Source organism: Sebastes umbrosus, chromosome 15 (genome assembly GCF_015220745.1).
Source record: "Sebastes umbrosus isolate fSebUmb1 chromosome 15, fSebUmb1.pri, whole genome shotgun sequence".
NCBI lineage: Eukaryota > Metazoa > Chordata > Actinopteri > Perciformes > Sebastidae > Sebastes > Sebastes umbrosus.
In genome coordinates this window covers 15,152,257-15,166,886 of record NC_051283.1, presented here as the reverse complement: position 1 = coordinate 15,166,886, position 14,630 = coordinate 15,152,257, and the positions used below count along the sequence as shown (strand labels likewise).

At 38.7% G+C, this 14,630-nt stretch overlaps 1 protein-coding gene across 3 annotated transcripts; it reads right to left on the bottom strand.

Annotated features, from left to right (window-relative positions):
- Positions 1 to 833: 833 nt before the first annotated feature.
- Positions 834 to 13,131, bottom strand: pdk4 (pyruvate dehydrogenase kinase, isozyme 4). Of its 3 annotated transcripts, none has more exons than XM_037793955.1 (12): positions 12,817 to 13,131; positions 12,646 to 12,773; positions 10,507 to 10,648; positions 7,358 to 7,429; positions 6,107 to 6,291; positions 5,230 to 5,319; positions 4,853 to 4,930; positions 3,892 to 3,968; positions 3,694 to 3,792; positions 3,302 to 3,415; positions 2,894 to 3,007; positions 834 to 2,041 (listed from the first exon to the last, which is right to left on the bottom strand). In XM_037793955.1, exons 2-12 carry the CDS (start codon positions 12,761 to 12,763, stop codon positions 1,898 to 1,900), a joined length of 1,233 nt encoding a protein of 410 aa, XP_037649883.1. In that variant the 5' UTR covers positions 12,764 to 12,773; positions 12,817 to 13,131; the 3' UTR covers positions 834 to 1,897. The 3 variants fall into 3 exon arrangements, 2 of the variants coding, with proteins under 2 accessions (XP_037649883.1, XP_037649882.1); XM_037793954.1 differs by having other exon boundaries at positions 12,646 to 12,833; positions 12,878 to 13,131; XR_005210155.1 differs by lacking the exons at positions 834 to 2,041; positions 2,894 to 3,007; positions 3,302 to 3,415; positions 3,694 to 3,792; positions 3,892 to 3,968 and having other exon boundaries at positions 4,879 to 4,930; positions 6,081 to 6,291; positions 12,646 to 12,833; positions 12,878 to 13,131.
- Positions 13,132 to 14,630: the final 1,499 nt, after the last annotated feature.

Genomic DNA, 14,630 nt, shown 5'->3' with positions numbered 1-14,630 from the left:
GCAAAAGAAATGACATGTTGGGAAGTGAGATTTTTTATTTTCTACATTCATAGGTCCATTTAGTGGCGAACCACAGCTTCAGTAAAGTGGCCTTTGACAGTGATTTTTATACAGTATAAAATGCAACAATATCTGTTGGTGCAGACAGTTCACAAATCATAAAAACCTAAAATTAGTGAGTTCATATTAGGGCTGCACAATTAATCGAAATGTTATCAAAATCACAATATACTGCGATTTTCAAATCGCAGAAGGCGCAATATTTGTTAAGGCCAAAATTTGTGTCAAAATAACATTTTAAATTAAATATTGTGGTGCTGCATAGATGTGCTGGCCTACACATCATATTCTACAGATCCCCACAAAAATCACACCATAATCATTTTAATATGTTTTTAAATGAAAATGAGAATAATGATGTACAAATCATTATTCCCTCTATTATCGCTAATCATATCGCAATTGCAATATCAGTCAAAATAATCACAATTATATATTTTTTTCTAAATTGTGGAGCCCTAGTTCATATTTTAAATCAACAACATCTCTCTAAATGCTACAAACTTGGCAAAGAAATTACAGACTGGTATGTAATGAAGACAAGGAATATGTGAAATTGTTAGATACATGCAATATCTATTAGATCAACACAGCTTGCATATATCATTGTCTGAGCATCTGTCTGTGACGTTCCTACTGTACGTCTGCAACAATTAACTCAGTCATCCCAGAAAGCACAAGTACAGTTTTTCGCAACATTTAGCATTTCACAAAGGCCTTCACAGCCTCTAAATATACGACACATGCATCATTACAAAACACTTAGGGTGATGTTATCAAATGGCTGTGAAGTTCTACACGGTTACTTTTTGAAAAAAAAAAAAGTGTGTATTTTAGTTCTTCGCACCAGTTTCAACAGAGGGAAGTTATCATTATTGTGAAGGTGAAAGTTAACTTGGCAGTTTTACAGTTAAAATACAATTATTTACAGTTCAACCGTACATATTGACTTCAAATATGTTGCAATACTGTGTGTTTAACTATTCCATTTCTCCACAAAGGCACATTTTGCGCTCCATAACTCAACATCCATCAAGCATGTTTACATCTCATATTGAAGACGCTAAAAGTGGAACAATTGATTTTTTACGTCAATGTCATTTTACACCACACGTAACCTGTGCAAATTCTTCTCATAGTACCTCTGAAATGCTGCGATGAAAAGCAAAAGTTGTGCGTGTGTGAAACAATGCTGCACGTTAAAAAAAGGACTGAAATGCCGACGTGAACAAAAGTGGAGGAACGGACTTTGCTCCCTTTGTGTTTATGCTGAACGTGTTCCCATTCTGTTTAACTTACGTGACCCGGCTGCAGCTGGTTTTGGCTGGGTTATTCAAGGAATTGAAACACATTGAACCTAATGCAAAAAAAAACACAACTTTTCCCAGTAAGTGAATTAACCAAAGACCAGTCTCTAGATTGTTAAATGATCCATTTTTGAAAGAAAAAGACACATAAACACAAACAGCATGCTTACTTCAAAGTGTTACCATGTTATTATAACTTCTGAAAAGAGACTTGATTTGCTCCATTGCCATTAGCAGCCTGTAATCGTCGTACAATATAATGAAATTAAATTGCCTGGAGGCTGGTAGGAATAGTTCAGCTCAGTTATTTCGGTGCATTTCTCTGGTTCCTCACACCAACAATGAGCATTTTTTTTTCCATCTAAGTTTCTCTCTGTGAGAATCCACATTCCACATACATTAGTGCAGGTCCAGCAGGGTACCTTCTCCCACTTACAGTACAAGTTCATCCATTTCTTCCAACATGGACCCTTTTATTCTTAATACTATTATTCAAACTATTTCAGAGTGTCCTCTACTTCCGTCCACCATCACATAATCCTCTTGGAATTGCCCAGTTTCTTTGGATCTTTGCTGGGCATGCACCAGTCGTCAGCCTCTATGCTCGTCTGGTAATGCCGCAAGGCTGACTTGTTGAAAACAGGAAGTCTCTCCACTGACTCTGAGGACAAGGCCTGTGATACAGAACAGAAGGGAACTTATTAGTCTGCATCCTTATCACACAGACAGACACATAAGTAGAGACGGCAAAGGTCTCCTGATATGGAACATGTGACGAGTTATAACTTACAAGATGACACACATTAGTTGTGCATTGTTTGTATTACAGTTCGCACAAAAAGGCGTATGAATGACACGATAATGCGCAAGGCATTTGGCGTGCAATGAGAACGCCTTTCTTGTGTTTGGCGTGTCATTTGTACACCATGTAGTCTGTACTGACTGTAATGTAAACGCATCCTTGTAAATATGCTAAACTCAGATCTAGTGAAGTAGAATAAAAAGCGAGAAAGGCTGCTTATAGATGGAAGGGTCCAACAAACACAACTTTTAACCAGGAGGCTGATGTTTTGTTTTGTAAGTTACGGTTTATCACGTGTTTGTTAGTGATGTTATTTTTGTACTTATGTTACGTTGTTTCTGTATGTATTTTACTGTAGTGTTACTGTAGTTTACATACTTAATTTAAGCCCAACCCTGACATTTTTCCTTAACCTAACTAAGTGCTTTTGTTGCCTAAACCTAAGTGAGTGGTTTTGTTGCCTCAACCTAGCTGCTGACGTTACCGCAGTTTTATTGCGTGGCGTACAAAAGACACGCGAATATCCTAAAATGCGTCCTCATGACGTGTGGAAAGTCTGTGTCATGTCGTGCTATTTATACGCCTTCCTGTGAGACCAGGTTGATCTGCCACCACTCAGTCAATCTAGTACGTGTGGTTGACAGTACATTTCCATGTGAAACTCTACACCAACTTGGCTTTCAAGGTTATTTTTGACAGTGTGTGAAGGTAGTGCAGTCCTCACCTTCAAGTATATGACAGCTGAGGTGCCGTAGCCCTCCATAGAGTAGAGCTGCAGGTCTCCCTGGAAATACTTGGCATACAGGCGGGAGATCGGCAGGCCATAGCCAAAACCAGCCTGAAGGAGAAAGAACAGGGTTACAGTAGCAATACAGATTAGCCTATCTGGATACTGTGGAGGGTTTGCGTTGTAAAACAGGTCTTCAGTTTCTCTCGTGGTTACAGTTTAATCCAATGCAATGTCGCTGACTGCATTCCTCTTTGTAATAAGCTGAGTCTCTGTGTGTGAGTCTCTGATAAGAACAGGGAGATTTACCATCTAGTTGACTTTTAATCCCAGTTTAAAACCCGTGTTTGAAATGCCAAACCAAGCTTGTAGTCTTGTAACAATTGAAGACAGGTTGAGCCTCACCAGCGGTGCGTTGCGAGAGTTGTCCACGTGGACCGGACTGGGAGCCGTGGAGTACATGTAGCTGAACAGGCGCTCAATCTTCCTCAGAGGGACTCCGCCTCCTCTATCGGACATCTACAAATAAGATTTACAAGGGTCTTCTCATTGTTCTGGCAGCAGTGAACTCCTCAACTCTTCATCAGTTGCCATTTGAATAGAATGTAAACGGTGTCATGCTTTGTGAATCAAGTCATCAGGGTTATTTATATACTAACAAGGTCCACATGGACATGCATACTGTATAGTTGATGGCAGTGTCATCTTAACACTGGTTTCTCCTTGATTCCCTCTGCACAGCACTGCCTTTAGTACAAAATTCACGGTCTATCTTAACTCTCCGTGTCCTCGTCTACCTTGATAGTGAGGTCCTCCGTTCCCAGTGAGACTCGCACTTTGATCGGGGGCAACGTTAGACTCATCTCGTGGGTCTCCACTGTAGCTCTCATGGCGTTCTGATAGAGAATACACAAAGTGGATCACAAAGTGAGTGAGCAGAGACACGTGGTTACGAATAATCAGGATCAGAATTTCAGGCTTGTTGGGTACTGTACCTTGAAAAGCTCAAACAGCATATGGTAGAGATGGGACGGCACATAGACAATGTGGAGGGGCTGGTCAGGGTTTTTGGCTGTGGAAAAATTGATAATATTGATCTTATGTAAAAAGAAAACACTATGTTAAACTAACAAATCTATAACCATGACATCCTGACTGAACCAGTGGGTGAAGCAGACCTCTGGGACAAGTTCGTGCCTAGAAGGTAACCCACAAGTAAACGTGCTAAAACTCTCGCAAAACTCGCTGCCCAACGACCTATCCTAACCGTACCCATTCAAGGTCAATGCCTAACCTCAACCATCTCGCAAGAGTTTCGCAACTTGTGGGTTACCCTCTAGACACGACCCTAGGACATCTGCGTGCTTTACAAAACTGCATATAAACTCTGACCTGAATCAAGACAAACCTTTTCAACATCGGTGGAATAAAGATTAGAGCCACTCTCGCCAAATTAAGCAAAACATTCATCCTTTCGATTTATATTATCTAGATCTTATCTGCCAAGAAAATGCTGGTCAAGTACGTACAGTTTGTACTCAAAGCCCTGGCACATGTTCTGACTGGTATACTACTGGTGTATGATTCAATTAAATAACATATTGTAGCAATAACTACCACGTTTATTCTACTAAACTACATATTCAATTAATGTATACAGTAGGGCTGACCCGAATGCTTCAAAGCTTTGACAGTTGCCATGGTAATCAACCTCCAAATCAGTATTCAAATGCTTTGCAGGGTTTTTTTTGTTTCGTTTTTTATACATAAGTATGTAATAATAATGTATAAATCCCAAAATAGGCCATGAAATAAGGAATAATCCCACAACATTATTCATATTCAACCTTGTTATTAGTTATTCTCTGATGGATATCGCTGTTTGTTGTGTGTAGAGGTGCGTGTGTGAAAAAATATCTGCAAATAGAAGCATTGTAGTTGTTTTGTAAGACTTACAATTGATTTCTGTGATCTCCATATTAGGAGAAGTCAGGTAATACTGCTCACACAGCATCTTTGAAGTCTCATAGGCATCTAGAAAGTGAAACAAAAAAGAAAATCTGTGGTTACTTTTCACCAAGAGAAATGGAGAACAATGCGTAAGAGGACATTATGTCTTTTAGCGAACCAGTTTACACAACATTCAACGGCGGTTCTATGGCATGACGACATGCTTTCACTTCCCCACTCTGTCTGTTGACTCTTAAAATATTAGATAATAAAAGGTCAAACCGTCGTGAATCTGTACAAATAGAGAGTGGTGGAAAATAGATGGCACATCCAGTGTGTGTGTGTGTGTGTGTGTGTGTGTGTGTGTGTGTGTCATTCATTACCTTTTACTACCTCCACAACGTCACAGCTGGGGTCAATGCTTCCAATGTGTTTGGGATGAGCTGGGTTCGCACTGCCTTCAAAGATTAATGCTAAAGGGCAAAATGAGAATGTGTGTGATTCAAAATAGACACAATTCACTGTCCACAGATGCTGTACATTTGTGAATATTAAACCAAATATAAAGGGCATATCAACTTTGAGTGGGTTCTTTCGCAGTTAGAAATGTAAACAATACACTTATTGCTGACATAGTCACACATACACTCTTGTATCTCTGTGCAATAAATCTACTGTAAAGCTATAAAGGCAGGCTGGGTGTTGACTATGTATATTACCTTAAAATTTAGATCAGACAAAAAATAAAGTACAAATTGTGCTGCGTGACATTTCTAAATGCTAGCTCTCAAACATTATCAGCACTTTGTGGAGTTTCATTTAAAGAGGACCTATTATGTTTATTTTCAGTCTGTTTTTTCCTGCTCTGATTGGTCAGCTGGCCCACTCTGTTGTGATTGGTAAACCGAACCAAACTCTTTGGGCTCCGCACCTGCTCCGCTCTAACTAGCTTTGTTTGGCGACGTGCCAAACTAGCCGCTGTGCAAATGTGTTACTTTATGACATCACCACGTTACGGAAGAAAAGGCAGGATTTCAAGCGAGGCGTTTCAGGCAGTTCAGGAACAGTGTTTCTCCCTTTGGCGTGGACTTTGGACTTCGTTACTTTGCAGACCTTTTACATGCACAAAAAACGATATAACACACTAAAGGAAAGGGGAAAAAGCACAAAAGCATAATAGGTCCTCTTTAATGACATGAGCTTCGAGTGTGAGCAACTGTGTTGATTAACTCACAGTCAATCACAGAGTGCTATACTGACTGTGCTGGTTCATGAGCATGCGCGTGGAGATGCGGCTCATGTAGAAGCGGTCCAGGAAGTACTGGACGTTCTGGTTGGTGACGGGGTCCACGCCGAAGGCCTCCTTGTACTCCACCACGCCCTGGGCCATGGTGGGCACCACGTTATTGTGCCGATTACGGACGTTTACCAGAGTCTGTGTAAAGCTGAGGGCAAAAACATGATGCGATGTATGAGTATGTGAGGGTGGGTACTACTAGTATACCGGGTTTAACAGGATATATACACATCAGTGTGCAGGGCATTGGGCACACATGCACATTCTTGTAGGGCTGCAACTAAGCTATTTTCATTGTCGATTAAGCTGTTGATTATTTTCTTGATTAATTGATTAGTTGTTTGGTCTATAAAATGGTGAAAAATGTTGATCAGTGTTTCCCAAAACCCAAGACGACGTCGTCTAATGTCTTGTTTTGTCCACAACTCAAAGATATTCAGTTTACTGTCATAGAGGAATAAAGAAACCAGAACATATTCACATTTAAGAAGCTGGAATCAGAGAATTTAGACTTTTTTTTTTTCTTAAAAATGACTCTTACCCTGAATCAAAATAGTTGGCGATTAATTTAATAGTTGACAACTAATCGATTAATCATTGCAGCTCTACATTGTTGTAATAACGGGACTGAGCTCGGTGGAAAAATACAACCACAAGACAATCTTTTAACAAACATTTACCGTAGCCTGGAGCTACTTCCCGTCAAACAGGTAAACCTACTGTTTGCAGAGTGTCTAATGGTGGCTGTAGCAGTGCTAATTATGAATATCGTAATCATAAATTTGAAGAAATCCAATTCAAAAAGCAGTAAAAACCAGTTCTAACAGACACCAAAGTAGCAAATATTGAATTATGTGCTGAGTAAACAAGATTAACTGCTCCAAATTAAAAGAATTATTGCTTTTACTGAACTGAGCATTAACTTAACAGAGTCATAATTAATGTTCAATCAGCTGTACAACAAGGTACAAGAACATGAGACTGATCACACTCTGAACTTTGCCTTATGATGTTGAAAATAGGCAGTTAACACTCTGCATGCATTTCTTTTATTCTGATGATGTTTTGGCCCTCAGGCCATCTTCAGTATCGTGTATTTTATTTACTGAAGAATTAACAAACTGGATTGGTAACAACAGTAAGAACAACCAAATTGTTGACATTATAATGTTTACACAGATAATACATATGTACTTTAAATGGAAATGACTTACTTTGTCAGGACGTCCTTGTCATCTGGATTATTTTCTAAAAAATCTACAATCTCCAACAAACTTTGTGAATACCTGGTGGACACAGAAGGATACATTTATAAAGAAAAGACACTCAACTCTTGTTAATGTACTGTAAAGAGAGCTACAGGAATGAGTCTTAAAACCAACCAAGCATTTTAACACTTCTGGTTCCCTCGTCTGGAAGTCAATGGGTCTTTTGAATGGGTTTTTTAGTTAGATGCCTAAAATAAGGTCTGTGGTTAACACAGACTTTAACGTTTTCTTCTACAAAATAAAATATGTCAGTAAATACCCCACTTGTGAATTTTGAAGCCTTTAAGTGTCTTAAAAAAGCCGGTTGCTAACAAGTGGCTAAATGAGACTATTAAACGTCATCACGCCGACTCGTCCGCCTTTACAGCCTCGATGTGTATACGCACGCTCATGCGACCGTGGTGTAGTTCGTTTACAGCCTAACGTTAGCTTTTTACTTCTGGCAAGTGCATTCACACTTCGAAAATCATAGCAGTGGTGTTCATTTGTGAAGATTATCTTACAGAACTAAACGTGTAAGTATCATAAACGTGTGTTTGCCACAGAGCTTATTTTCTGCAATAATCCAAAACCCAATGGAAAAAATCCCATTGGCTTTTTGTCGAGGGAACCAGTGCGTTATAACTTCCTGTTTGGTCTACAAAAATATGTCATCCCTGGAGCACTCTATATCAGAATGACAAAAAGCTCCAATATGATGAAAATAAACCATTATCTGGTGATTACATTTATGTGAAAGCATTAAAAACTAACCGGCAAACAGTGATCTCTTGTTAAACTTGACACGCTTAATCCTTTAAACAAACTGTGTAATTAGGCATAAAGCCTGTCAACATGATTAGAATAACACTGTCTTCTCTTTAGATAGTCATTTCTTGTTTTATCACAGACTTTATCTGTAGGGGAGCGCATGAACATGGAGTTCAGCTGAGCTCATTGAGTGATTCACACTCTCTCACACTCAGTAGAGGAACTGGGTGAAAGGTGAACGGCAGTGCGGCTCGCTATGTGCTCAGTTTGTCCCTCGACTGACCTTCAGCTCTCAAATTTTGGATTATGTCCCGTCATGCGAACAGATGCACATCTTGAAATAGACTATTTTGCGACTTGCGATTTTCACAAGCTTGCCAGGAAACATCGACGCGTGACCTCTCTCTCCCTTCGTCAACATTAACAAGTGTCAGATCAACTCTTTTTTGCTGGCAATCCAAAGAGCTCTGCAGCAGTGAGGAGAAAAGGAAGCCACATTGCAGGAGATACATGGCCAAATATAGACTCTACTGTGGGTCTTCTGAAGAAGAGTGGGGGTGGGGTAATTGTTGACATGTTGTAACATGTGCACCACACATAACCATCATACTAGGGTAAAGCCTGCAGCAGAATACTGTGTTTTTAACATCTGGAAGTAGCAGTTGTGGTGGAAAAACAAACTCCAAGTGAAAATCATTACAGCTTTCCTTCTAACAGCTGCAACAGATATAATTCTCCTACACATACACACCCGTACTTGGCTGCACCCTCACTGTTTACAGACTTTACACTGTGTACATTGAAATGGGAGTGTGCAAACAGATTCACACATGCTGGTATAGCTTTAACTGTGTGACGGTTGTTAAGTGACCACAAACAAATGTGGCCATGCACCGTGTAGTATATGCATATTATCGACGCTGCATCTTTATGGTACAACATGAAATTGGAGCGTATACTAGGGGTGTAAATAATGAGTTTCACCACGATATGAAATTATATTGATTCTTTGGAAAACGTTTCAGTATTTACTGATATCACAAAGTCTGCCATGATACAATTTTGATTTGATTCAATTCAGAGGCCTGCGATCGATATGAGATAATATAATATTTCATATAACACAACTCAGAAAAAGCAACTAAACTGATTTCACAATTTTATTACTGGGCTTTTACCAGACATTTAAATTAAAAAAAATATCTATTCTTTTTAATGAAAAGAATAAAAATAGACCTCATGTTGTTCACTATAAAGTGCCACTTTTCTCATGTTTAAGTGCAAATGTCTTTTATCAGTTAAGAATTTCAAAATAAAGCTGTATCTTAAAGATGACGATATGTATCGATGGTTTCACTTTGCGTCGATGACATTGGATCGCTGATCATTGAATAGATATATTGATCCACATCGGTGTATCGTTACACCCCTAGCGTATACATAATATACCATGGTATATTACATAAGAATAACACACCAACATGACAACAGCCAGTACATTAGCTGATCTAATTCAAATACAGTATGCTCCCAGATCAATGGCATCTAACCAGCAAGTGCACAGACAACAGCAGGGTGAGGAAGGGGGCAATTTGATATGGGCTCCACTATTTTAAAAAAGATCTAATTGCGATTATTTCTGACTGATATTACAACTGTGATATGATTTGCGATATTAGAGGGTATGACAATTGTAACATTTTTACATTATTCTCATTTTCATTGACAAACATATTAAAATGATTATGGTGTGATTTTTGCAGGGATCTGTACCAAACAAAGATGTTTTCTTAAGTCTGTAGAATATGATGTGTAGGCCAGGACATCTCAGCAGCACGACAATATTTAATTTAAAATTGTATTTAGACACACATTTCACCTTTAAGAAATATTGCGATTTCATCCTCATCCTGCAATTTGAAAATTGCAAAAGGCCATATTGCGATTTCGATTAAACCCTCACACAACAACAACCGCAATGTTTACATCAGATCAAAGCTGTAAGCCTGTGACTAAATGAATTTACCAAAACTAAAGGCGGACAAATTGCATGAATGGTTCTTAGATGCTTTGAAAGATAATAAGTAGAGGACTTAAATAACCCAGACGGTACCGTTACATCACCACCCCCTGCTGACACATGTCCCTGTATGACCTTGTGTAAGCTGGGAAACCTGAAAATAAATAACAATAGGACTCTCGCGCTACAGTTTCTCTGCACCCTAAAGTTCCTTTTCATATTGCAGAGAGGTGCAGGAAGACTCGTTGGAACATTTGTTTAGTAACAATGATTCTGCTACAACAGATTATATAGAACGATATGTGGTGTAGTCTAGAGGTCTTACCAGCTGATGAGGAGCTTTAGGGATGGAGTGCTGAGGAGCTTATCAGGTAGGAAATCAATTTCCTTCATGATGTTGGCCAGTCTGACAGGAAGCTCCTGCCGCAGGAACACAAAGGAGGTCTTCTCACACGCATTGGCAGAGCCTGCAGTCACATGAGAGGACAGAGAAAAAAAAACGACTGAGCAAGCATCCAACTTTTGACCCACATCCTGTCAAAAAATTAAACAGCAACACTTCCTAACAATTAATATTTTGAGGAAATCTGTCCAGGATTATTTGTGGACACAGTATTTTATTAGATGAGGAACATATTGTGCAAATGAAATGGGAAAACCATGATGAAAATGTCTGCATTTTTTTTATGTCTATTTTTGCTGAGGTAGCAGTAAAATGAGAGGTTGCATAATGTCAATGCACAGATAGATAGATAGATAGATAGATAGATAGATAGATAGATAGATAGATAGATAGATAGACAGTAACTTTATTGATCCCGAGGGAAATTCAAGTTTCCAGCATCACAGTTCCATAGTGCAAAACATGTTAGTAAAAAGGCAGTAAAAAAGTTAGTAGTGCAAAGTACAAAAAAACATACCAGATATAAAAATACAAGGAGATGAAGAAAACTGTTAAAACTGAATATAGTGCAGGGTAACAGCTGTGATACAGGACTATTAAAAAAAGTGAATATAGTGCAGAAGAGACTGTTAAAAATGAATATATAGTGCAGGGTAACTCCAGTAGCTTAGTCTATGAAAGTGCATAACTTAGCAGTGTTATATACTTCTATAAACCTATTTTACTATATCTATCATTTGACTGAATGGTGTACTGTTGAGGTGACATATGAATGGGAAATATTTGTCTTGTTTTTATGGTGATATTTTGGATTGTCAAGAATGTTTGTATGTATTGTCCTGTCTTTTTTATGTGGACCCCCAGGAAGAATGATTGTTACTGCAGTAATAACTAATGGGGATCCTAAATAAATAAAGTAAAGAGATCAACCACATCAGTTATTTTGTGTTGCTTCTGTTGGTCATTGCAGGATTCAATTGTGTCCACACACTAATCATCTAAACCTCTTTTATTAGGAGGAGGAACATATTGTGCAGATGAAATGGAAAACCATAATGAAAATGTCTGCATTTTTTTTATGTCTATTTTTGCTGAGGTAGCAGTAAAATGAGAGGTTGCATTATGTCAATGCACAGATGCATAACTTAGCAGTGTTATATACTTCTATAAACCTATTTTACTATATCTATATCTATTATTTGAGGTGACATATGTCTTGTTTTTATTATGATATTTTGGATTGTCAAGAATGTTTGTATGTATTGTCCTGTCTTTTTTATGTGGACCCCCAGGAAGAATGATTGTTACTGCAGTAATAACTAATAAGATAAGATATTCCTTTATTAGTCCCGCAGTGGGGGAAATCTGCAGTGTACAGCAGCAAAGGGGATAGTGCAAAAAAACAACAAGATGCATCAGCTAACACAAAATATGAACCATTTAAACAGAAGGAAGTATAAAAAATAGGAGCAGTATATACAGTATGTGGAAAATGATATTGCACAGTGAGAATGAATGAATGAATGAATGAAATTACACCTGAAAATATCAGATTATTGTCAGTGTTTTGGTGTGTAAGTGGTCTACTGGGAGCAGTGCTGGTTGAGGAGTCTGACAGCTGCAATGGGGATCCTAAATAATTTTATTTATTTTTATTTGACCTTTATTTAACCAGGTAAAATCAATTGAGAACCAATTCTCATTTACAATGATGACCTGGCCAAGAGGCAGTAGCACAGTCCACACAAGTGACACAAACAGCACAGATACAATACAGTATGACAAACACATGAGAAAATGGCTAAAAACAGCATAGGTAAATTAACAAACACTATGTACAAATAAAGTAAAGAGATCAACCACATCAGCTATTTTGTGTTCCTTCTGTTGGTCATTGCAGGATTCAATTGTGTCCACACACTGATCATCAAAACCCCAAAGTTCAGTTATAATTTCAGAATAATGTGCACAACAGAAGACCTGCTTGACCATCTGTCAGTGACCTGGTTTCAATACATTAACGTGAGTGTGGGGAAAGAGTTAAACAGCATGCACACTTACCAAAGTCAATGAATTGCTTCATGGACAATGGAGAGGGTGAGAACTTAGCAAACCTCTCCACTTGTCTCGGGATCCCAGCGATGGAGCCAGTCTTCAGCAGAAGCTGAGCGAACTTCATGTTTCCTGTCCTGCACAGACTGTCCAACTGTCTCTTAATGGGGACTCACTGTCCTGCACAGACTGTCCAACTGTCTCTTAATGGGGACTCACTGTCCTGCACAGACTGTCCAACTGTCAGAGTATTAATGGGGACTAGCTGTCCTCTCTGTCCTCAGCTCGCTGTCCAGTGTGACGACCTTCAGCTAACGGTAGCAGGACTACTAAAAGCTTCGTCCTTCGTTAGATTAACATACTCAAAGATGCTGGTTTTGAGTTCCCCATCATTGTTTGTGTCGAGCTGTCTCCTTGCATCTCCTGGCTAGTTGATTGTGGCTGTTTGCCCTTCAAGGCAACTTCCCACAGTAAGCTGTGTGTTGTTGTTGATGATGGGCGGGGAGGAGGAGTGATTGACGTTGAAACCAACCAATGAGCGTCGAGATTTCCCAAGGCCTATAGAAGAAGGATAAGTCATGGGTCTCGGGGGTATTACGCATGCGCAGTGTAGCCGAAGCTGCAGTGTTGCAAAGATTGGTCTGTTATCATTTAACCACCCACATCTTTTTGAAAACCATCTGGACATTTCTAGAGGTCATTCCAAAAACACTGCTGTGTATTAATTGTGGGAACTGTTATTAACTGAGCCTCTTTATAAAGCTTTGTTTATTTCCATTGCTTCAGTCTGTCTTTTCCCTTCCTCTATGGAAGTTTTTATTGGACTTTAATTAGTTGTAGCCCACAGAAGACATTCCACAAATGTGTATGATGATATGCAAATATCTCACTATCCATAAACGTGTATTTTTGTATTTGTGTTGTGTAAAGTCACATTCACAAAAATACAGAGCGATTTGCAAAATACGCATAACTTACTTTCTATTTTGCATTTGCAGATCGCTTCCTGTGCATTTGTTTACACTTTCCTCTTGTTTGTTTACAGAATTTTGTCCGATTGGTACCGCAGCAGATCTGTAGATAATAGTTGTAATCCACAGAAGACAATTCACAAATATTTCACTACCCACAAACGTATTTTTGTATTTTTGTTGTGTAAAGTCACATCCACAAAAATACAGGGCGATTTGTAAATACACATAACTTACTCTGTAAATATGTATTTTAAGGTTTACATGTAAAGTGATAAACAGCATTTGTGCATCTATTTCTACACGTGGAATGATTTTTGCGCATTTGCAGCATTTGTGGACCATGTGACATTTGCAACTTCCCTCCTGTCTGTTTACAGAATTTTGTCCAATTCGTACCGCACAGATCCGTAGAGACAATCTGTAAGTAAGAGGTGCATTTACTAATTTCATAAGATATTGTGTTAATTATTGGTATTTCTGGTTAGAGTCTAAGTTTAGTACTCTTGAAGTGTGAAGCACAGTAACAAGCTGGTTCACTGTCTTGTACAAATTTCGGCGAGTGCAGGCCAGATTTTACTGCGCATGTGTCATACCCCCTTATAATATGACGCGTTGATGACGCTCTGACCGAACCTCCTTCCCATAGGCCTTGAGATTTCCCTGGAACTGGAGGATGTGGTGGAGGAAGTGTGGGTTGGTTGAAGAGAAGGAATTAGTGGTTGTGAATTACTATAATTTAAAGGTCCCATATTGTAAAAAAGTGAGATTTTCATGTCTTTTTTTATTTTTGTTTTTATTATAAAAACAGGTTTCAGTGCTATATAAACACTGTGAAAGCGTCAAAACGCTCAATCCATGGAGAAATACACACAGCCTGTATTCAGAAACTGTGTGTTTGAAACAAGCTCTCAGGATTTCTGTAATTTTGTGATGTCACAACTAGTTTATTTCCGGTTGCAGTGTAATTTTGGTTGAAAAGAAGGAATTAGTGGTTGTGAATTACTATAATTTAAAGGTCCT

Excerpts from the sequence above, each read along its gene's own strand:
- pdk4 (XM_037793955.1), bottom strand. The coding sequence starts at position 12,763 with ATGAAGTTCGCTCAGCTTCTGCTGAAGACTGGCTCCATCGCTGGGATC. Across the intron at positions 3,416-3,693 it reads CGGAGGACCTCACTATCAAG|ATGTCCGATAGAGGAGGCGG; the intron begins GTAGACGAGGAC and ends TCTTATTTGTAG. Across the intron at positions 2,042-2,893 it reads CAGCTGTCATATACTTGAAG|GCCTTGTCCTCAGAGTCAGT; the intron begins GTGAGGACTGCA and ends TCTGTATCACAG.